Here is a 24,296-nt window from a genome sequence, read left to right on the forward strand (position 1 = left end):
TAGACCAATGGAACAGAATTGAGAATCCAGACATAAATTCATCCACCTATGAGCAGCTGATATTTGACAAAACGCCCAAAGTCCGTTAAAGGGGGAAAAGACAGTCTCTTTAACGAACGGTGCTGGCATAACTGGATATCCATCAGCAAAAAAATGAAACAAGACCCATACCTCACACCATGCACAAAAACTAACTCAAAATGGATCAAAGGCCTAAATGTAAAATCGAAAACGGTAAAGATCATGGAAGAAAAAATAGGGACAACGCTAGGAGCCCTAATACATGGCATAAACAGAATACAAAACATTGCTAACAATTCACAAGCACCTGAAGAGAGACTAGCTAAATGCGAGCTCCTAAAAATCAAACACTTACGCTCATCAAGACTTCATCAAAAGAGTCAAAAGACAACTTGCAGTCTGGAAAAAAATATTTGGCTATGACAAATCTGATCAGCGTCTAATCTCTAAAAGCTACAAGATACTGCAAAACCTCAACAATGAAAAGACAAATAACCCAATTAAAAAACGGGCAGAAGATATGAACAGACACTTTGCCAAAGAAGACATTCAGGTGGCTAACAGACACATGAATAAATGCTCACAATTGTTAGTCATTAGAGAAATGCAAATCAAAACTACAATGAGATACCATCTCACCCCAACAAGGCTACCATTAATCCAAAAATCACAAAATAATAAATGTTGGAGAGGTTGTGGAGAGACTGGAACACTTATACACTGTTGGTGGGAATGTAAAATGGTACAAACACTTGAGAAATCAATTTGGTGCTTCCTCAAAAAGCTAGAAATAGAAGTACCATACGATCCAGCAATCCCGCTCCTTGGAACGTATCCTAGAGAAATAAGAGCCATCACACAAATAGACAGCAAAAAGATAGAAACAACCTAGGTGCCCATTAATGGATGAATGGATAAACAAATTATGGTATATTCACACAATGGAATACTGCGCAACGATAAAGAACAACCATGAATCAGTGAAACATAACATGGAGGAATATGGAAGGCATATGCTGAGTGAATTTAGTCAGTCACAAAAGGAAAATATTGTATAAGACCACTATTATAAGAACTCAAGAAAAGGTTTAAACATAGAAGAAAACATCCTTTGATGGTTACGAGGTGGGGAGGAAGGGAGAGGGTTATTCACTAACTAGATAATACACAAGAATTATCTTAGGTGAAGGGAAGGACAACAGACACTACAGGGAAAGTCAGCACAACTGGACTAAACCAAAGCTAAGAGGTATCCTGAACACAACCAAACACTTTGAGGGACAGAGTAGCAGGGGCAGGGGTCTGGGGACCATGCTTTCAGGGGACATCTAGGTCCAGTGGCATAACAAAGTTTATTAAGAAAATGTTCTGCATCCTACTTTGGTGAGTGGTGTGCGGGGTCTTAAAAGCTAGTGAGCGGCCATCTAAGATGCATCAATTGGTCCCAACCCCCCGAAGTAAAGGAGAATGAAGAACACCAAAGTTACAAGGAAAGTATTAGCTCAAGAGACAGAAAGGGCCACCTAAACCAGAGACTGCATCAGCCTGAGACCAGAAGAACCACATGGTGCCCGGCTACCATCAATGACCGGCCTGACAGGGAACACAACAGACAGTCCTTGATGAAGCCAGAGAAAGGTGGGGTGCAGAACTCAAATTCGAGTAATAAGACCAGACTTAATTGCCTGACTGAGACTGGAGGAACCCCAGAAGGCATGGCCTCGGACTTCCTATCAACCCAGAACTAAATCCGTTCCCGAGGCCAACTCTTCAGACAAAGATTAGACTGGACTATGGGACATAAAATGATACTCGTGAAGCATGTGCTTCTTAGCTCAAGTAGATACATGAGACTAAATGGGCAGCTCCTGTCTGGAGTTGAGATGAGAAGGCAGAGAGGGTCAAGAGCTGGTTGAATGGACCCGTGAAATCAGGGGTGGAAAGGAGGAGTGTGTTGTCACAGTATAGGGAGAGCAATTAGGGTCACATAACAACGTATGCATAAATTTTTATATAAGAGACTAACCTGAAACGTAAACTTTCACTTAAAGTACAACAATGAAATAAAAAAGAAAATACTCTCATGTGTAAGAAAACAAATTACTGTTATAATCTCGCTCAAAAAGTTCACTGCCATGCTAAAACGACTCCAGACAGCTTATGAGGTATGAATCACAAGTGGGGTCCTGTGAAGGGCCCTGAAGTAACCTGCACAGAAGCGGGTGCCTCACTGACCACTGCACCAGACAGGCAGTGGAAGCTATCAGGAAGCATTCCTTGACAAAGGACCATCTATATTTTTATTGCATTATTTTCCTCAATTTGTTAATTTGTTATTTGAAATAAAATAAGTGAATAAATAGATGCTTCTTCTGGTGCCATTATATTAAAGGGTGCTGCTGACACCCTCTGCCTGGGGCATAAAAATATCCATGTCTGGCCCTGCTCACAATTTCTCACTACACACAAGTTACCATGACAATAGCTCCCAAAGTCCTACCGGTGCTCACTTCCAAGCCAAATTCTTTTTTTGGCTGTTGGTTTCTACAACCCGTATCTGGTCATATGATTTTTCTGTTTAAAATACTTTGGTGATTTCCCCGCCATCTTCAATAAAAAATAAAAACTTCTCATAAACATACGTAAGGCTTGTTGCTTATCTGTCCCTCCGGCTTCATGCTCCATCATCAACCCCACAAACATTCCAAGCTCCAGGTATATCTAAGCACCTGCAGTTCCTTGAGTATGTTTGCTTTCTCACCACCATGCTTACATGCTTTTTCTGCTGGCCAGAATATCTTCCCTAACTCAATCCCTGGTCCCCTAGTCATCCTTCAACACTCAGCTAATATATCACCTCCCCCAGGAAACATCTCCAATCTCCAGGTCTGAACAAGTATCCCTCTCCTGTGTCCATTTTACCTCCACACAACTCTACCAATACCCCAGTCACACCGCTTTGGAATTATCTGCTTACTGGTCTCTGAACTCCCAGAAGGTAGGAATTAAGTGTTTGAACTTCATCTCCCTGCTCATTACTTAATAATAATAAATAGACAGAGGCAGTGGTGGTTCAGTGGTAGAATTCTTGCCTTCCATGTGGGAGACAGGGTTCGATTCTCAGCCAATGTACCTCATGTACAGCCACCACCCATCTGTCAGTGGAGGCTTGTTTGTTGCTATGATGCTGAACAAGTTTCAGCAGAGCTTCCAGACAAAGATAGACTAGAAAGAAAGGCCTGGAAATCTACTTCTGAAAATCAGCTAATGAAAACCCTATGCATCACAATGGTCTGATCCACAACTGATCCTGGGTATGGTACAGGACCAGGCAGCATTTCATTCCCTTGTGCATGGGATTGGCTTGAGTCAGGGGCCGACTGGACAGCAGCTAACAACAATAATAAATGGACACGGTATAAAATAGGGGGATACCACAGAATAAAATATAAGGCTAGAAATTTGAAAATAGACTAATAAAGTCCTGAGTTAAATGAAGAAAGTTAACCCAATCGCCCTAAAAACCACTTTATTAGACCTCCTATTAAAGAACTTAATGAGCTAGCCAATATAAAACTATATCCTAAGTAATCATTAAAATGAGGAGCCCTGGTGGTGCAGTGGTTAAGCGCTCAGCTGCTAACCCAAAGGTCAGTGGTTCGAACCCACCAGCTGCTCTGTGGGAGAAAGATGTGGCAGTCTGCTCCCATAAAGATTACAATCTTAGAAATCCTACGGGGCACTTCTACTCTGTCCTACAGGGTTGCTACGAGTCAAAATTGACTTGACCGCAGTGGGTTTTTTTAATCATTAAGGTATCAAATACTCAGCAGAAGCAAAGATTTTTTTAAAATTAAAGACTTAATATGTTATTTTATTTCTATAGCCTTGTTTTTCATACCTTTCCCCCTAATTCTACTTCTCAGTTCCTTTCTTCACTTCTTTACATTCATTTTCCTTCCAATTAAATTTTGCATTCTTTTATTTTAGTTTCAAATTTCATCTCTCGCCCAGTCCCTTTCATGTCTACTGTGTCTTCTATTCTTTCAATCTAACAGAAAAATATAAATACTGTCTTTGTCATTTCTGTTACTAATTTTGTCAAAAACAAAGGCATCATAAAAAGCAGTAAATGTAACGATATTACCAGTCATATCAACAGACAAAACCATCTGCATCCATCGAGTTGGGTGATTTCATAATACTAAGCAGCTAATATGAACAATATGCATACTAAGGGGATTCTGATAGGCATCAGCAAGTCCTTGGGGTTGTTGGAACAGTACAGTCAGGGGTCACGGAGAGGAACAGTCAACTTGCTGGCGGTGAGGGCAGTCACAGCCCAGCCTAACAGCATCCCCCGCCTCGCCCTGACCTTCAAGAGGAAGCAGAAACAGGCAACGGAATATCCAGGCAGCTGTCAGCTATCTGGACTAGACCAGCAGGTTACCTGATCTGACAGTGAGCAGCAATGGTCAAGTAGCAGCCCGGTGGTAGTCTGTGGGCATCCTGGCCCAGGTGCCACCTGAAGGATGCAAAATAAAGACTGCTCTCCCAGGACACTTCTGAATTTTATTTTTACTATAGAATAGGTTCTGAGGGAGGCAGATAAGGACTTGGAGATGCATGAATAAGTACTTAAACTAGACAGGAAATGAGAAGGAATTTTCTAAAGGATAGCAAGTCCTGGAAAGAAATAGTGTACATTCTTTTAATTACCTGAAAGTAACCTTTTCAAAACCACTCAACATGAGGTCTTGTAGGCATGGGAAAATTCATCCTAAGGGCCAATCAAGCAAAAAAAAAAAAAACTCTTCAATAACCTTACATCCAGCACTATAATGTAACAATGAAGGATGTGTTTGAAGAAGCTTCTAAAATGTCGTAGAACTGGACTGTAAAAGCAGCACCTTTAAATACGCAAGTTAATTCAAAGCAGAGCAGGGCAAAATTCACTCTCTTACCCGTATCCAGGAGTTAAGTTTTGATTCTCCAGAATTCAGTGGTTCTTTCTTAATCAGACAACATAAGCACCATATTAGAATTTTTTGGCTTTCATCTGAAAAAATAAAAAAGAAAATGAGTAGATTTTTATCGAATAGAAAGAAGAAAAGATAGTATAAAAAATTTTTAAACATTAGGAATATCTCAACCTACTAAATTCACAGAATAAACATCCAGGACCATGCGTGAAGCTTAACTTTGTGTGGTTTTTTCTTCTTGTGGGTTCGGGATCACTTATGCTTAGCTCTTGTGTGGTTAACTTCCTTTCTGTTAACAGCAGCAATTTTTAAAGCCAAAAGAGAATGATTGAAAGAACTGAAACAACTGTGCTTTTCTCGAGACTAGTTTATTTTACATTTCAAACCCTTAGTAATTTAACCTTCTTAAGGCAACCTAACTGCTACAGTAATCAATATTTCTGATTTAATCTTTTAACTTTCTAATTTGCCACAATACTTGTTAAAACAAATTTAACCTGTTACATGCTCCTAATTCTTTAAAATTTAAAACACTGCCAAATATAAGATGAAAACTCTGAACTTTACAATCTTAGATTTGGAGGAAACATCTACTTGGTGAGCCAGACTCTTAATTTTTTTTTTTCCTCTTGTGGCGATTGACTCCATTCCAGCTGGACATTGTATAACAAGAGTGAGAAGCAAAAATGAGACCTAAAAACTGAAGTGTCGGTACCTAAACTAGAGGAAAGCAACTCTGGACTTTGCAAAAAGGCTGCAGAGGTGAGGCAGAGGAAACCAAGACTCTGAATGCCCTGCAGAGTCACCAGAGACTCTGTACCTTCTTCTCTTCTGCAATCTAATAAACACAGCATTTCTAAAGGCTCCACTAACAAAGATATCAGAAAAATACACACTACTGTAAGCTACCTCTGTATTTTCATCCACAAATCAAAGGATGCTAACAGTCATTTAAGCCCATTTTCTCCCATAAATAGCCATAAGTTTGTGCTCCCCCAATAATTAACATCTCTGAACAAACACTCTTTGAGTGGCACAAAGTGTTAAGCCCTAGACTACTAACCAAAAAATTAGAGATTCGAGTCCACCCAGAGGCATTTCAGAAGAAAGCCCTGGCGATCTGCTTCCGAAGGATCACAGCCATTGAAAGCACAGTTCTACTCTGACACACACAGGGTCGCCATTAGTCGGAATCGATTCCACAGTAACTGGTATAACTGGTATACTGAACAAAATGGCTTTATCAGGGGTTATTCTGAGGGACATTCATTTTTCCCTCTAGTTGTTATGAGCTCAAATACATCACTGGCTTGGCTGAGATCAGTTTCTTTCAAGAGTCTTATAATTCAACCTCTGAAGATCCTGGGGTTCTTCAAGTTTGATCAAAGCACAGTTTACAACGAGACTGCTGTTCTGTCTATGTGTAAATTCTAACTGTTTTCAGGTAGCAAGTGTGACAGATGCATTCAATGGTATGCTTATGCAAGCAACTACCAGTGTTAAAAAGAGTGCAACTTGACGGGGAGCATTTCCAAAAACCAGACACTCATCACCAAAAGAAAAGAAGAAGGGAAGGAAAGAAACATTAGTTCATCGAGCTTAAATTTAAAAGAATCCAGAAGATAAGAGTTTTCCCTAGGTGTTGAATCATTCTTCACTTACTTCAACAAGTATATTACTTCCAATTTTTCTCTTAAAAAAGAGAAAGAGAGAAACTCTCCCCCAGCCTTTCAGAGTTGCTGTTCTTTGCCCAGAGTCACTGCACTGAAATGCACCGCTAATGAGCTTACAACTGACTTCGCTTTGGTGAGTTACAGATGCAGGCTGTCATTGTTATTCATGAGTACCACCAGCACTCTCCACAGGGGACAGCATCTGTCAGACTCCTCCCTAGAGGCCTTGAGACTGGGCTGGAGCACTCCGCAGAGCAGGTTAAGTGAGATAGAAAACTGTATGGGATTAATTGCAGGACAGTTCCAGACAGCATATCTCAGTGCAAATTCAGATTCTAAAAATGAGTGGGAAGGAAAGAAATATATGAACATATACTTGCCACCCAATACTTTTCTTTTTTGATACCTGGATCTGAAATTCCAACTAGAATCTAAACTAATTCTTTAAACTTTAAAGGTGTGAAAGCAGCATTTTTTTTTCCAACAATAAATATTTATTGTTTTAAGCTGCTAAGTTTTGGGTCAATTTTTACGCCTACATAACAAATGAATGTCCGTCCGTGGTGCAAACAGTTAAGCACTAGGCAACTAATCAAAAAGTTGGTGGTTCGAATCTACCAGAGATGTCCCGGAAGAAAGGCCTGACGATCTACTTCCAAAAGATCACCGCCATTGAAAACCCTACGGAGCACAGTTCAACTGTAACATACGTAGGGTCACCATGAGTTGGAATCTACTGGACAATAACTGTTTTTATTACATAACAAATACAGTGAGAAAGAGTGGTTACAGCTATTATGCTTAATCATGAGGGCAGAGCTAGATCCAAGGGGCCAGGATTCCAAGGAAGTAAAGGCAGCATTTTATTCAAATAACCAAAAACCAAACCCATTGCTGTTGAGTTGATTCCGACTCATAGTGACCTCATGAGGACAGAGTAGAACTGTCCCATAGGGATTCCAAGGAGCGGCTGTTGGATTTGAACTGCCAACCTTTTGGTTAACAGCCTGAGCTCTTAACCACTGTGCCACCAGGGGTCCATTCAAAGAACACCACTGGATAAAAAAGGTATTCTCTCCCTTTCATTATTATCTAACTCTTTTTCTCTTTCCTTTGTGGTGTCTTTTCATTTCAAATCCTTCTTCCTTCCTTATTGTGCTTATTTCTGATCCTGTTCTCAATACTGCGGAAGATTACTTCTTTCCTTGATGGCAACTGTTTATTTTTACTGTATTTAAAAAGTAATTTGGTATTATAAAACTGCAAGAAAAGGTTCCTCCCAGGAAGAAAGTGCCCAACTGGTAAAACAAGAGTGGCGACATAGGCAAGATTTGATTACTCATGGAATTTTGAACCCCTCAGTTGCCTCTAACGAGGTCTGGTGGAGAAGTGGTGAAGTTCTCCACTGCTAACTGAAATGTCAGCTGTTCGAACCAATCAGCCGCTCTGCGGGAGATGTGGCAGTCTGTTTCTGTAAAGATTTATAGCCTTGGAAACTCTATGCAGCAGTTCTACTCTGTCCTATATGGTCTCTATGGGTCAGAATCAACTCGATGGCAATGGGTTTGCTTTTTTGTGTTAGCTGCCTGTACTCTGAAAATGAGCTCGGAACCAAGTTGGTATTGTTGGGTGCCGTCAAGTCGGTTTCAACCCACAGTGATTGAATGTACAACAGAAGGAAACACTGCCTGGTTCTGCACCATCCTAACAATCGTTGTTATGCTGCAGCCCATTGTTGCAGCCACTGTGTCTATCCATCTCGCTGAGGGTCTTCCTCTTTTTGCCTCAACCTTCACTTTACTAAGCATGATGTCCTTCACCAGGGACTGATTCCTCCTGATAATATGTCCAAAGTATGTGACTACGTAGTCTCACCACCCTTGCTTCTAAGAAGCTGTCATGGATTGAATTGTGTCCCCCCAAAAATGTGTGTAGCAACTTGGCTAGGTCATGATTCCCAGTATTGTATGATTGTGTTATCTGATGCGATGTCCTTATGTGTTGTAAACTCTACCACTATGATGAGATTATATGTGATCTCCTCATGTGTTGTAAATTCTATCACCGTGATGAGGTTATACTGATGAGGTTGACAAGATCAGTGTCTTAATGAAATCTCTTTTGAGATATAAAAGAGAGAAGCGAGCAGAGAGACACATGGGAACCTCATACCACCAAGAAAGCAGTGCTGGGAGCAGAGTGTGTCCTTTGGACCTGAGGTTCCTACGCAGAGAAGCTCCCAGACCAAAGGAAGACTGATGACATGGACTTTCCTCCAGAGCTGATGAAGAAAGCATTCCCCTGGAGCTGATGCCCTGAATTTGGATTTGTAGCCTACTGGACTGTGAGAGAATAAACTTCTCTTTGCTAAATCTATCCACTTGTGGTATTCCTGTTAGAGCAGCACTAGATGACTGAGACAGGAGCATTCTGGTGATACTTCATCCAGGACAGATTTATTCGTTCTTTTGGCAGTTCATGGTATATTCAATATTCTTCGCCAACACCACAATTCAAAGGAGTCAATTCTTCCTCAGTCCTCCTTATTCATTGTCCAGCTTTTGAATGCATGAGACGATTGAAAATACCATGGCTTGGGTCAGGCGCATCTTAGTCCTCAAGGTGACATCTTTGTTTTTTAACACTTTAAAGAGGTCTTTTGCAGCAGATTTGCCCAATGCAATAGGTCATTTGATTTCCTGACTGCTGCTCCCATGGGTGCTGATTGTGGATCCAAGTAAAATGAAATCCTTGACAACTTCAATCTTTTCTCCATTTATCATGATGTTGCTTATTGATCCAGTTGTGAGAATTTTTATTTTATGTTAAGGTATAATTCATACTGAAGCCTGTGGATTTGATCTGCACCAGTAAGTGCTTCAAATCCTCTTCACTTTCAACAAGCAAGGTTGTATCATCAGCATAACGCAGGTTATTGATGAGTCTTCCTCCAATCCTGGTGCATCGTTCTTCTTCATATAGTCCAACTTCTTGGATTATTTGCTCAGGATATAGACTGAATCAGTATGGTGAAAGGACACAACTCTGAAACACACCTTTCCTGACTTTAAACCATGCAGTATGCCCTTGTTCTGTTCATACGACTGCCTCTTGATCAAGGTACAGATTCTTCATGAGCACAAGAAAGTGTTTTGGAATTCCCATTCTTTGCAATGTTATACATAATTTGCTATGATTCACACAGTTGAATGCCTTTGCATAGTCAATAAAACACAAGAAAACATCTTTCTGGTATACTCTGCTTTTGGCCAAGATCCACCTGACATGAGCAATAATATCCCTGCTTCCACGTCCTCTTCTGAATCTGGCTTGATTTCTGGCACTTCCCCGTTGATGCACTGCTGCAACTGCCTTTTAATTATCTTCAGCAAAATTTTACTTGGGAGTGATATTAATGATACTGTTCGATAATTTCCACATTCAGTTGGATCACCTTTCTTTGGAATAGGCATAAATACAGATCTCTTCCAGTAGGCTGGCCAGGTAGCTGTCTTCCAAATTTCTTGGCATAGATGAGTGAGCACTTCCAGTGCTACAGCCATTTGTTGAAACATCTCAGTTGGTATTCTGTCAATTCCTGGAACCTTGTTTTTCGCCAATGCCGTCAGTGCAACTTGGACCTCTTTCTTCAGCACCATCAGTTCCTGATCATATACCACCCCTTAAAATGACTGAACGCCAACCAATTCTTTTTGGTATAGTGACTCTGTGTATTCCTTCCATCTTCTTTTGATGCTTCCTACGTCGTTTCATATTTTCCCCATAAAATCCTTCAATACTGCAACTCAAAGCTTGAATTTTTTCTTCAGTTCACTCAGCCTGAGAAACGCCAAGCATGTCCTTCCCTTTTGGTCTTCTGACTCCAGATCTTTGCACATGTCATTATAATACTTTACTTTGTCTTCTTGAGCCACCCTTTGAAATCTTCTGTTCAGCGCTTTTACTTCATCATTTCTTCCATTTGCTTTAGCTACTCTACGTTCAAGAACAAGTTTCGGAGTCTCTTCTAACATCCATTTCAGTCTTTTCTTTCTTTCATGTCTTTTTAATGATCTCTTGTTTTCTTCATGTATGATGTCCTTCCAGAACTCCTCTGATCTTCGGTCATTAGTGTTCAACATGTCAAATCTATTCTTAAGATGGTCTCTAAATTCAGGTGGGATATACTCAAGGTAGTACTTTGGCTCTTGTGGACTTCTTTTAATTTTCTTCAGCTTCCACTTGAACTTCTATATGAGCAACTGATGGTCTGTTCCACAGTCAGCAGTTGGCTTTGTTCTGACTGATGATATTGAGCTTTTCCATTGTCTCTTTCCACAGATGTAGGCAATTTGATTCCTGTGTATTCCATCTGGCGAGGTCCAAGTGTATAGTCACTGTTTATGTTGTTAAAAAAAAGGTATCTGCAATGAAGAAGCCGTTGGTCTTGCAAAATTCTATCATGTGATCTCCAGCATCATTTCTATCACTGTCTTAATTATCTAGTGCTGCTATAACAGAAACACCACCAGTGGATGGCTTTAACAAAGAGAAATGTATTTTCTCACAGTCTAGTAGGCTAGAAGTCCAAATTCAAGGCATTAGCTCCAGGGGAAGGCTTTCTCTCTCTGTCAGCTCTGGAGGAAGGTCCTTCTCATCTGTCCTTCCCCGGACCAGGAGCTTCTCTGCGCAGGAATCCGGCGCCCAAAGGATGCACTCTGCTCCCGGCACTGCTTTCTTGGTGATATGAGGTCCCTCTGTCTCTCTGCTCACTTCTCTCTTTTATATCCCAAAAGAAATTGGCTCAAGACACAGTCCAATCTTGTAGTCCTGCCTCATTAAAACAACTGCCACCTATCCCCCCTAATTAACATCATAGAGGCAGGATTTACAACACATAGGAAAATCACATCAGATGACAAAATGGTGGACAATCACACAACACCGGGAATCATGGACCAGTCAAATTGATACACATATTTTTGGGGGACACAATTCAATGCATGACAATCACCAAGGCCATATTTTCCAACTACCAATTCTTCTTTATTTCCAACTTTTGCATTCCAATCACCAGTAATTATCACTGCATCTTGATTCATGTTTGATCAATTTCAGACTGCAGAAGTTGGTAAAAGTCTTCAATTTCTTCATCTTTGGCCTTAGTGGTTGGTGCATAAATTTGAGTAATAGTTGTATTAACTGGTCTTCCTTGTAGGCGTGTGGATATTATCCTATCACCGACAGCATTATCCTTCAGGACAGATCTTGAAATGTTTATTTTTGACTATGAAAGCAACGTCATTCCTTTTCAAGTTGTCATTCCCAGCACAGTAGACCATAGGATCGTCCTATTCAAAATGGCCAATACCAGTCCATTTCAGCTCACTAATGCCTAGGATATCTCTGTTTATGCATTCCATTTCATTTTTGATGAGTTCCAATTTTCCTAGATTCATACTTTGTATATTCCATGTTCCAATTATTAATGGATGCTTGCAGCTATTTCTTCTCACTTTGAGCTGTGGCACATCAGCAAATGAAAGCCCCAAAAGCTTGACTCCATCTACATCATTACAGTTGACTCTACTTTGAGGAGGCAGCTCTTCCCTAGCTGTCTCCTGAGAACCTTCGAACCTGAGGGGCTCATCTTCCGGCACTATATCAGACGATGTTCTGCTGCTATTCATAAGGTTTTCACTGGCTAATTTTTTTCAGAAGTAGACTGCCAGGTCCTTCTTCCTAGTCTTATTCTGAAAGCTCAGCTGAAACCTGTCTGCCACGGATGACCCTGCTGGTATCTGAATACCATTGGCATAGGTTCCAGCATCACAACAACATGCAAGCCCCCACAGTATGACAAACTGACAGACACGTGGAGGCCAGAACCAAGGGCATACCTCAAACAGGAAACTGAAATTTAATGGGCAGTTCAAAAGATAACAAAAGTGCTGCAACAGAAAGAGATGGAGGATTTGTTTCTGGTTGTCAGAGGGGGTCAATGTAATGTAGTTAAGGTGCTAAGGAAAGATTACGGGACAGATAACAAGTTTAGAGCCAAAGGGGTCAACCTTCACTTTTACAAATAAGGAATCTGAGTCCTGGCCAGTTCAGTGTTGTGTCTCAGACATTCTCATCTCATCTACTGTCCTCCAAGAGTCAGCACCAACACGGTGTCTCCTGTGAAGCCCTGTCTGACTCTGAGAGTAAACTTGGGCCCTCCTTCCTCTCAGCAACAGGAGCCATCCCACGGAGCCAGACTCATCTGCTTATACTTTCTCTCTCCCTGACTGGCAGCTCCCAGTGGCCAGAAACTGTGAGCCATACTCTACTAAATCCTGGCACACACAGACACACACATACACACACACAAAACCTTCAATAAATATCTGGCCCTTTCCAACCATGATGGTATGATCCAACAGGGGCAGAAAATTGAAACAAGGTGGATTTTGGAGTTGGATAAGGGGCGGAATCCTGGCCTTCTCACTTAATAGTTTTGTACTGTGGGGAAAGTGGCTTACCCTAACCCATAATTACCTATCCTGCAAGACTGTTCATCAAGAATTCATTTAGATACACTGTGTGTTCCACAAGGAACCCTGGTGGTGCACTGGCTAAAGCACTCAGCTGCTAACCAAAAGGTCGGCAGTTCAAGCCCACCAGTCACTCTGTGGGAGAAAGATGTGGCAGTCTGCTTACTAAGATTTACAGCCTTGGAAACCCTATGGGGTAGTTCTACTCTGTCCTATAGGGTTGCTATGAGTTGGAATTGACTCGACAGCAATGGATTTTCTTTTTTGGGGGGGTGTATTCCACAGGTCACTAGGTGGTGCAAGGGTTTTCGCTTGACTGCAAACATAAAGGTTGGCAGTTCAAACCCACACAGCGGTACCAAGGAAGAAAAGGCCTATGGATCTGCTTCTGTTAAGACTACAGTCAAAAAAACCCTATGAAACAGTTCTACTGTGTAATACATGAGGTCACCATGAGTCAGAAACGACTTGATGGCAATAATGACATGTACTCCACATAGAACAGAGCCCAGAGCAATGACTCTCATTCTACCTCTTCAATTCTATAACACAAACTTTTTTCACATTTTAACATTTCTGAATTGGGGATATGTCTTACCTTCACCATATACATTTTAGGTGGTAGTATTTCTTTTTTTCTAAAAAGCAGTTATTAAATCCATGAAGCATGCATTATAATGGAGGAAATTCAATAATTTATTTTCCTTTCTCCTACCATCCATAGCATTGTCCTAGCTCAATGTTTTCCAAACTTTTGGTCATGACCCAACAATGGGTTGTGAAATCAGTTTTGGGTCATGAACACCATTTTTAAGATATAGTAAATATGGGTTGTACATAAGCATTCTTTCATGAAACACGTTTTAATTATATCTTGTGCCCATGTACATCTCTGTGTGTATAACTGTATGTGTGCTCATCTGTGTGTGTTAAGCATATATACATACACTTATGTACATAAAATGTATTTCTAGTCAAAGATGTTTTAGAGAAACTGGCCTGGATAAAGTACATAAATTTAGGACAACTAAGTGTGGCCCTGGTAGGCAAATATAGCAATGGTTCACTGGCTTTGCCATTTTATTTATTATTGTGCATTAGGTGAAAGTTTACAGAGCAAATTAGTTTCTCATTATCCAATTAATACACAAATTGTTTTGTGACATTGGTTGCCAAACCTGCAATGTGTCAACACTTTCCCCTTCTCCACCCCGAGCTCCCTGTTTCCATTTGTCCAGTATTCCTGTCCCTTCCAGCCTTCTCATCTTTGCTATTGGGCTCATGTGCCCATTTAGTCTCATATACATCATTAAACTATGAAGCGTATTCGTCAGACCTCTCTAATCTTTGGCTGAAGAGTGAACCTCGGGAATGACTTCAGAACTGAGTTAAGAGGGTGTCTGGGGGCCATACTGTTGGGGTAGCTTTGCCATTTTACATCAAGAATTTTAAAAATGTGAGTGGGTAGGGAGAAAAAGAGTCAGCTCAAGGAAAGAAGTGGAAGAAAGAGGCATAAGTGGAGAGGAAGAACTAACAGATGGGGTGAGGGGAGTGACTTTGGGTGTATATGATGCACCCATGAGTATGTGCTCACAGACCAAATGTGCACGTCATCCCCTCCCCACATAGTTCACGTCTCTTATAATGACTAATGCCAGGTTAGAACAGGGAAACGGTACAATTCTTTAAAACATCAAAGGGGAATATTCATTTTATTTTTGGTTCTAATGTCATTAGATTATTCAATTAGTCTTTTATTTTTAAAAATATGAAAAGTATTACACTGGATAACAATACTGTCAATTCAAGACAACAAATCTCAACTGTGCACCTTCAGATGTGCCTTGTACCCTGTATGCTAGGCCCTAGGACAACAAAGGGAACTAAAACCAGGGGTCCTGCTCTCAAGAGGCCTTTAATCTTCCGGGGCATCATGTAAGCAAATTAACAATTATAAGACAGTGTAATAAGGGCTAGAATAGCAGGAGATGCTGGAAAGCATGGAAGCACTAAGAGAGGTTCTTAAATTAGCCCTAGCAGGGATAGTTCAGGTCCCTGGAAGGCACAAATGTTTGCTCTCAGCTATTAACCTGAATATTGGTGGTTCGACCCACCCAGTGGTGCCATGGAAGAAAGCCCTAGCAATCTGCTTCTGTAAAGATTACAGACAAGAAAACCCTATGGAACTCAGTTCTACTCTGTGACACATGAGATTGCCATGAGTCGGAATTGACTCAATGGCATTGTGGTTGGTTTTGGGTTTAGGGCTATTTCAAAGATGGTTTAAGAGGAAAAGAGATAAAATAAGAAGAGAGCTTCATCAGCACACCTAGACGGTGCCTGGCTACCACCACTGACTGCTTTGACAGGGATCACAATAGAGGATCCCGGACAGAGTTGGAGAAAAATGTAGAACAAAATTCTAACTCACAAAAAAAAGGCCAGATTTACTGGTATGACAGATACCGGAGAAACCCAAGAGTATGGCCCCTCGACACGCTTATAGCTCAGTAATGAAATCACTACTAAGGCTCACTCTTCAGCCAAAGATTAGACAGGCCCATAAAACGAACAATAATACATGTAGGGAGAGGTGGGGCCAAGATGGCCGAGTAGTCAGACGCTTCCTGTGGTCCCTCTTACAACAAAGACCCAAGAAAACATGTGAATGGATTATATATGATAATCTAGGAACACTGAACATCAAAGGAAAAGTTGAGGAATAGGACTGAATGGCAGGGGGAGGGACAGATGGTTCAGAAGCAGCGAGGAGTTGCCAGACCTGACCCAGCGGGAGCTGGTGCCCTGCAGGCCGGATCAGCTGGCATGCACAGTGAGGCAGGCATAGCATTCAGGACCTGTTTTCCATGTCCGGAGAGACTAAGTGGTGAAGAGTCTGCTCAGGCCTACAGAGCCAGTGAAAAGTGGCACTGAATCAGCAAAAGATAAGTACATGCGTTTAACCTACCACACGGATCAAAAAACACCCCATTTGGGAAGAAAGTCTCTCCCATTTACTTGCTCCCTCCCCTCTCTGCACTGGTCCTGGGCTGGCTTCAGCAATTGTCATGTCCCCTGGGCCAGAAGTAGGACCCATCATGTACCCTGAGCCATTCTCCTGGCTTTGGAGAGGGAACAAATTAACAAACAGGGAAAAATAATCTGCCAGCTCCCCTAAGCTGGGAACTCAGGGCAGACACAGCTCCTTTGTCTAGGCACAGGCATAAAGGGCCCGTGGATTCTGAACACCTTTCACCCCTGCATAGACCTGTGTGGGCTCATTTCAACAGCGTATGCCCTCATTAGCACAGTACAACAGAGTATATACCCGAGGCCTAACTTCACTATATCAGCCATATGGTGGAGTGGCAGGTTTGTGACATTTGATACCGCTCTGCCCATTAAACAGGGTCCTCACTTACCCACATCAGGGGCCTGAGGACTGGTGGCTCCACCCACGCCACCTAGAAACCTGCAACACTGGTCCAAGAAAAAGCGGTGCATCCCAGTCCTTACAGCCAACAGCACTGGGTGCCCATAGTCCAGCTGCAAAACCCACCTACCTACACACTCTAGGCAACAGGGACATGCTTTCCTCCCAGACACTCAGGAGCAGCTGTCAGCCCTCTGCCTCGCTCAGCACATGACCCCCTACTACAGCCAGATCCCTGTGCCTCCACCAATCACCCATGCTTGTCTAGGACTCTAGGTGAGAGCCTGCACCACACACTTGGTGACTGTCTGGACACCTGAGCTGAATCCATACAAGAAAAGTAAACAGACTCCTGGGCTCACATACCTAGTAACAGATCTAACCACCTGCTGACAGGACATTAAAGCTTCAAAGATGTCAACAATCAAACTAGCTCACGTGACCTCACACAAGCCTATCTGGGCATAACAAAACAAAACAAAACAAGAAACTAGGACACAGTAAGCAAACATAAAATAAATATAATAACTTATTGATGGCTCAGAGACAACAGTCAATATTAAATCACATAAAGAGGCAGACCATGATGGCTTCAGCAAGCTCCGAAAACAAAGAATCAAGAAATCTTCCGGAGGAAGAGAACTTCTTGGAATTATCAGAGGTAGAATACAAAAGATTAATATACAGAACTCTTCAGAAGATCAGGCAAAACACATACCAAGCCAAGGAACACACAGACAAAGCAATAGAGGAACTTATGAAGATTACAGAAGAACACAATGACAAATTTAACAGGCTGCAAGAATCCACGGAGAGATAGCAATCAGAAATCCAGAAGATTAACAATAAAATTCCAGAATTAGACAACTCAGTAGAAACTCATAGGAGGAGAACTGAGGCAATGGAAGTCAGAATTAGTGAGATTGAAGATAAAGCATCTGACACCAACTTATTTGAGGAAAAATCAGACAAAAGAATTTTAAAAAATGAAGAAACACTAAGAATTATGTGGGACAATATGAAGAGGAATAACCTATGAGTGACTGGAGTACTAGAACACAGGGGGATAACAGAAAATACAGAGAGAATTGTTGAAGATTTGTTGGAAGAAAATTTCCCTAATATTGTGAAAGATGAGAAGATACCTATCCAAGATGCTCATCGAACCCCACAAAGATAGATCCCAAAAGAAAGTTACCAAGATATATTATAATCAAACTTGCCAAAACCAAAGAAAAAGAGACAATTTTAAGGGTGGCTAGGGTAAACAAAAAGTCATCTACAAAGGAGAGTCAGTAAGACTAAACTCTGACTACTCAGCAGAAACCATGCCAGCAAGAAGGCAATGGGATGACATATATAAAGACTTGAAGGAAAAAATTGCCAGCCAAGAATTATACATCCAGCAAAACTGTCTCTCAAATACAATGGCGAAATTAGGGCATTTCTAGATAAACAGAAGTTTTAGGAATTTGTAAAAATCAAACTAAAATTTACAAGAAATACTAAAGGCAGACCTCTGGTTCTAAAATAAGTAACAACAGATAGCAACCGAACACTAGAGCACAGGACGGAGCAATCAAATATAAACCCAGATAGGGAAGTCACAAAAATACACCAAAGCTGAAAACAGATGTCAATATGTAAAAGATGACAACATTAAAACAAAAAGAAGGACTAAAAGATGTAGTCTTTCATATGGAGAGGAAGTCAAGGAGGTATAAAGAAATAACACACGTAGCTCAACCATGTATACGGAACTAAATGGGCACACTAGCCCAGGGGCAAGGATGAGAAGGCAGGAGGGGATAGGAAAGTTGGATGAATGGAAATGGGGAACCCAAGATCAAGCAGGGGAGAGTGTTGACATATCGTGGAGTGGGCAACCAATGTCACAAAACAATATGTATGTTAATTGTTTAATGAGAAACTTAAAAAACAACAGAGTTCTGGCCCTGCTAGTACTCTAACTTGGCTACAGTGCACGCAGTGTATCTGTGTGATGGTTAAGATTGTGTGTCAGCTTGGCTGGGCCATGATTCTCAGTGTTTTAATGTAATCACTCCCATGATTGAATATACTGTGAGTAGCCAATCAGATGAAAGGGAGTCTCCTTGGGGGTGTGGCCCACATCTTAATATAAGCAGACGTTCTGGCTTTTTGCTCTCTCTGAATCCTGCGACTGCCTCCTGTCGTCTCATCTCTGGTTCTCGGGACTTGAGCTGTCAGCTTATCTGCCAAAACGTCGATCTTCACAGCCTCTGAGCAGAAGCCCTGCTCTCCGACCTGCCGATCTTGGCTTGCCAGCTTCTGTAACTGCGTGAGCTGGGATGGTCTAGCCTCTACAATCGTGTGAGCTGTTTCCTTGATATAAATCTCTCTCTATATATATATTTATACACTTTACTGATTTTGCTTCTCTAGAGAACCCAGCCTAAGACAATATGTGAAAGAATAAACAGGAAATGGGGCCGGGCAGGTAGGCAGGTCAGTGAAGAAACACTCCCCCAAAGTCTTCTAAAATTCTTCTTAACCTTGTGTAAAACCAAAGCATCATCCCCAAATTATGGCAGAGTCATGGCAGAATTCAGACTCTGGACAATGACTTTACCACATGGGAAACACTATGTGAGCTAACATGACAATGTGAGACAAAGAAATAAACTCGGTATCATTGGTATAACAATTTTACACTGAATCAAAAATCAAGTTATGAAAGTTATCATAGACAAAAATGGATATTTAAGTCATCCTCTGAGTTTCTGTACCCTAACACAAAAAGCCCTAATTTCCTATAGATCTGCTTGTGTATTTATCTATACACACACACACATATATATAAACAACAGTAAAGGATACCATCTTTGAAATGGAAAAATGAATACATTTGATAAGCTGTTACATTAAAAACAGTAGAAAGATTTATAATTTAAAACTCTGCATTTTTTACACAATGCAAAGATTGGTGTTTTTAGAGGACACACTTTGAGTTCTTACCATACGCTAAGATAAAAGGATTCCAGCAAATTTTTGCCAACAGTTGACCAATGGTGGGGAATCTTTCAATGACTGTATTGGAATCCTGTAAAAGAAAATTACATTTTGCTTAGTAAAAGGACACTATGAACTTCAGAAAGACCGAACTGACACCATACATTGAGGGAACTTGAATGCTTCTTGTTGGCATATATTTTATACTAAAAAAGATTAAAGGAGCTCTTCATGTAAGTAATTAAAACAAAGTTTAACAAGCAACCACTATACATCATCCTTAAACCAGGTCACCAAAACTAGGGTAAAATGAATTATGTTACAAAATTAATTTTACTTCACTTATGCTTAACATAAGTTAAGTCAAGAAAGACCAATGTATTTAAAAATAGCAAAGACTGCATGCAAGTTAAAAAAACATTATTGGTGACTAAAAACTGTCTATTCCTATAATACCTTCACCCTGAGTTTTTATTCTAAAATAATAAGAGAGGTTCCCAATTCAGCTGCAGTTGGGTTATTTCAAAGAAGGTTTAAAAAGAACTCTGGAACTTGTAAAAAGAAATAAAAGAAGCCAAAGTATAAAGATACATATCTCTGTTTATTACTGTTTTGATTGCTATATGCTAAATGACATCATACCTAGTCTACAGCAACCTAAAACCGCAAATAAAAAAAGATCAACCAAATGGAAAACAGCTTAAGATTAGAAAGTACACATGGTGTTGTACACTCGTTTTCCCACCTCTTTACTTTCTATGAGAGCTTAAAAATAAGACAAAACTGAGATAATGTGCAGGAAGCCAAAACAATGGCCATTTCTTGCTGTTGCAGCAAAAAAAAATTCCTTACATTTCTCTCAGCATCAAGGCTAGCCCAAGACTTTCTGGGACCACATAAAGGTCAAGTTACAATTTTAAAAATGAGCACTGGGGAGACGAGGCCAAGATGGCAGAGTAGGCAGACGCTTCCGGTGGACCTTCTTACTACAAAGACCAGAGAAAACAAGTGATTCGACTATATATGGCAGTCTGGGAGCCCTGACCATCAAAGGCAGAGTTGAGGAACCAGACAGAGTGACGGGGGAGGGAGAGATGGTTAGGAAGCAGTGAGGAGTTGCCAGTCCTGACCCAGCGAGAGCCTGAGCCCTTCAGGCCTGATCAGCTCAGGGGTGAGTGGTGAGGCAGGCAAGCAGTGGTGCTCAGGAGGTATGTCTTCCGCATCGGGGAGAGACCCAGTACCAGAGAGTCTACACAGCCACCCAGAACCAGTTAGAAGCAGCCCTCGATCCAACAAAAGATAAGTAATTCCGTACGGACTACCACGCGGATCAAAAACAGCCCCCTTAGTGAAAAACCTCTCTCCCATTTACCTGCCCGCTCCCTGCTCTGCACTGGGTCCCAGACCCGCTTTAGCAATTGCCGAGTCCCCTGGGCCAGAAGTACGATCCGTCACATGCCAGGAGCCATTCTCCCTGAGTTGAAGAGTGAATAAATTAACAAACAGGGGAAAAAATAAACTGCCAGCTCGCCTAAGCCAAGAAGCTAGGATAGGCAGAGCTCCTTTGCAGAGGCAAAGGCATAAGGGATCCATGGACTTTGAGTGCCTTTCCCCCTGCACAGACTTGTGTCGGCCCATCTCAACAGCTTAGGCCCTCATTACTGCAGTACAACAGGGTATATACCAGAAGTCTAACTTCAACTGTTTCAGCTGTGAAGTGGCAGGTTCTTGATATTTTACACGGCTGTGCCCATTAAGCAGGGTCTTCACCTACCCACATCAGGAGCCTGAGCACTGGTGGCTCTACCCACATCACCTAGCTACCTGCGATAAGGGCCTATGAATAAGAAGTGCCCACCAGTCCTTAAAACCAACAGCATTCAGTGCTCATAGTCTGGCTACAAAACCCATCCACCCACGTGCTCTAGGGAAGAGGGACACGCCTTCCTCCTGGAAACATGGGGGCCGCCGACAGGCCCCTACCTTGCTCAGAGTGTATCCCCCTGCAGCAGCCAGATGCCTGTGACTACATAAATCACCCATGCTTGTCTAAGACTGTAAGTGAGAGCCTACACCACACACTTGGTGGCTAGCTACCTGGGCACTTGAGCTGAATCCATACAGGAGGAGTGTACGGACTCCTGAGCTTACATACCTTGTAATAGATCTAACCACCTGGTGACAGGACATTAGAGTTTCAAAGGTGCCAATAATCAAAGTAGCTCCTACGAGCAGTCTATCTGGGCATTTCACAAAAAACAAGAAACTAAGACACAGTAAGCAAACATAAAATAAATAAATATAATAACTTATTTATGGCTCCAAAACAACAGTCAATATCAAATCACATAAAGAGGCAATCCATGATGGCTTCAGCAAGCTCCCAAAATAAAGAACCTAGAAATTTTCCAGAGGAGGAAACTTTCTTGGAATTACCGGAGGCAGAATACAAAAGACCAACATACAGAACTCTTCAAGAAATCAGGAAGGAAATTAAGCAAAACACAGAACACACAATAGAGGAAATTAAAAAGACTAGAGAAGAGCATACTGAAAAATTTAACATGGTGGAAGAATCCAGAGAGAGACAGCAATCAGAAATCCAGATTAACAATAAAATTTCAGAATTAGACAACAGAAAGTCATAGGAGCAGAACTGAGGCAACAGAAGTCAGAATTAGTGAGATTGAAGATAAAGCACTTGACACTAAGTTATTTGAGGAAATATCAGATAAAAGGATTTAAAAAACTGAAGAAACCCTAAGAATTATGCGGGACTTTATCAAGAGGAATAACCTACGAGTGACTGGAGTATCAGAACGGGGTGGGGGAAATACACAGAGAATTGTTGAAGATTTGTTGGCAGAAAACTTCCCTGATATCGTGAAAGATGACAAGATATCTATCCAAGATGCTCATCGAACCTCACATAAGGCAGATCCCAAAAGAAAGTCACCAAGACATCTTATAACCAAACAGGCCAAAACCAAAGATAAAGAAAGAATTTTAAGCGTGACTAGGGATAAACAAAAAGTCATTTACAAAGAAAAGTCAATAAATAAGAATAAGCTCGGACTACTCAGCAGAAACCATGCAGGCAAGAAGACAATGTGAAGACATATTTAAAGCATTGCAGGAAAAAAAAATTCCAGCCAAGAATTATATATCCAGCTACAATGTCTCTCAAATATGATGGTGAAATTCGGGCATTTCCAGATGAACAGAAGTTTAGGGAATTTGCAAAAACCACACCAAAATTACAAGAAATACTAAAGGAAGTCCTCTGGTTAGAAAATCAGTAATATCAGATAACCCAAGACTAGAACACAGGACAGAGCAACCAGATATGAACCCAAATAGGCAAGTCACAAAAGTAAATCAAAGCTAAAACACTGAAAATAGGGGAAGAGATGTCAATATCTAAAAGATGACAACATTAAAACAAAAAAGAGGGAATTAAAAAATGTAGACATAGATTTTTCATATGGAGAGGAAGTCAAGGCGATATAAAGAAATAAAAGACTGGTATAAACTTAGAAAATTAGGGATAAATATTAAGGTAACCACAAAGGAAACTAACACTCCTACAAGTCAAAATAAAAAAACAGAAAAATATAAAGACTCAGCAAACACAAAATCAACAACAATGAAAAAGATGAAAAGAAACTACATAAAGAAAAATGACTCAGCACAGAAAATTAAGTGGAACAAAGACACTGTGAACAACACACAAAAAAAAACACATCAAAATGACAGCACTAAACTCATACCTATCAATAATTATGCTGAATGTAAAGGAACTAAACGCACCAATAAAGAGACAGAGAGTGGCAGACTGGATGAAAAAAACACGATTCGTCCATATGCTGCCTACAAGAGACACACCGTAGACTCAAAGACACAAACAAACTAAAACTCACGAGATGGAAAAAAAAATATATCAAGCAAACCACACTCAAAAAAGAGCAGGAGTGGAGATATTAATCTCTGACAAAATAGACTTTAAAGTAAAATCCACCACAATGGATAAGGAAGGACACTACATAGTGATTAAAAGATCAATACACCAGGAGGACATAACTATAATAAATATTTACGCACCCAATGACAGGGCTCCAAAATACATAAAACAAACTCTAATGGCACTGCAAAAAGAGACAGACAGCTCCATAATAGTAGTAGGAGACTTCAACACACCACTTTGGTTGAAGGACAGAAGATACAGACAAAAGCTCAACAAAGACACAGGAGAGCTAAATGCTACAATCAACCAACTTGATCTCACAGACATATACCAAACACTCCACCCAACAGCAGCCAAGTATACTTTCTTTTCTAATGCACGTGGAACATTCTCCAGAACAGACTAGATATTAGGCCATAAAGCAAGCCTAAACAAACTCCAAAGCATCGAAATATTACAAAGCATCTTTCCTGAGCATAAAGCCATAAAAGTAGAAATCAATAACAGAAACAGCAAGGAAAACAAAATCAAACACATGGAAACTGAACAACACCTTGCTCAAAAACTACTGGGTTACAGAAGAAATTAAGGTTGGAATAAACAAATTCATAGAATCACACGAGAAAGAAAACACATCCTACCAGAACCTTTGGGACATGGCAAAAGCAGTGCTCAGAGGTCAGTTTATAGCAATAA

The 24,296-nt window shown here is 40.9% G+C and overlaps 1 protein-coding gene across 1 annotated transcript in view; it reads right to left on the bottom strand.

Annotated features, from left to right (window-relative positions):
• FANCC (FA complementation group C) overlaps window positions 1–24,296 on the bottom strand; it is a 361,687-nt gene that overhangs the window by 219,419 nt on the left and 117,972 nt on the right. The window contains exons 3-5 of the mRNA XM_023735819.1: window positions 19,643–19,727; window positions 5,179–5,292; window positions 4,986–5,080 (exon numbers count right to left, since the gene is read on the bottom strand). Coding sequence (XP_023591587.1) covers window positions 4,986–5,080; window positions 5,179–5,292; window positions 19,643–19,727 — 294 coding nt within the window. The remainder of the gene's footprint in view (window positions 1–4,985; window positions 5,081–5,178; window positions 5,293–19,642; window positions 19,728–24,296) is intronic.

The sequence above is a fragment of the Trichechus manatus genome, unplaced genomic scaffold (genome assembly GCF_000243295.1).
Source record: "Trichechus manatus latirostris isolate Lorelei unplaced genomic scaffold, TriManLat1.0 scaffold00082, whole genome shotgun sequence".
In the NCBI taxonomy this organism is placed as follows: Eukaryota; Metazoa; Chordata; class Mammalia; order Sirenia; family Trichechidae; genus Trichechus; species Trichechus manatus.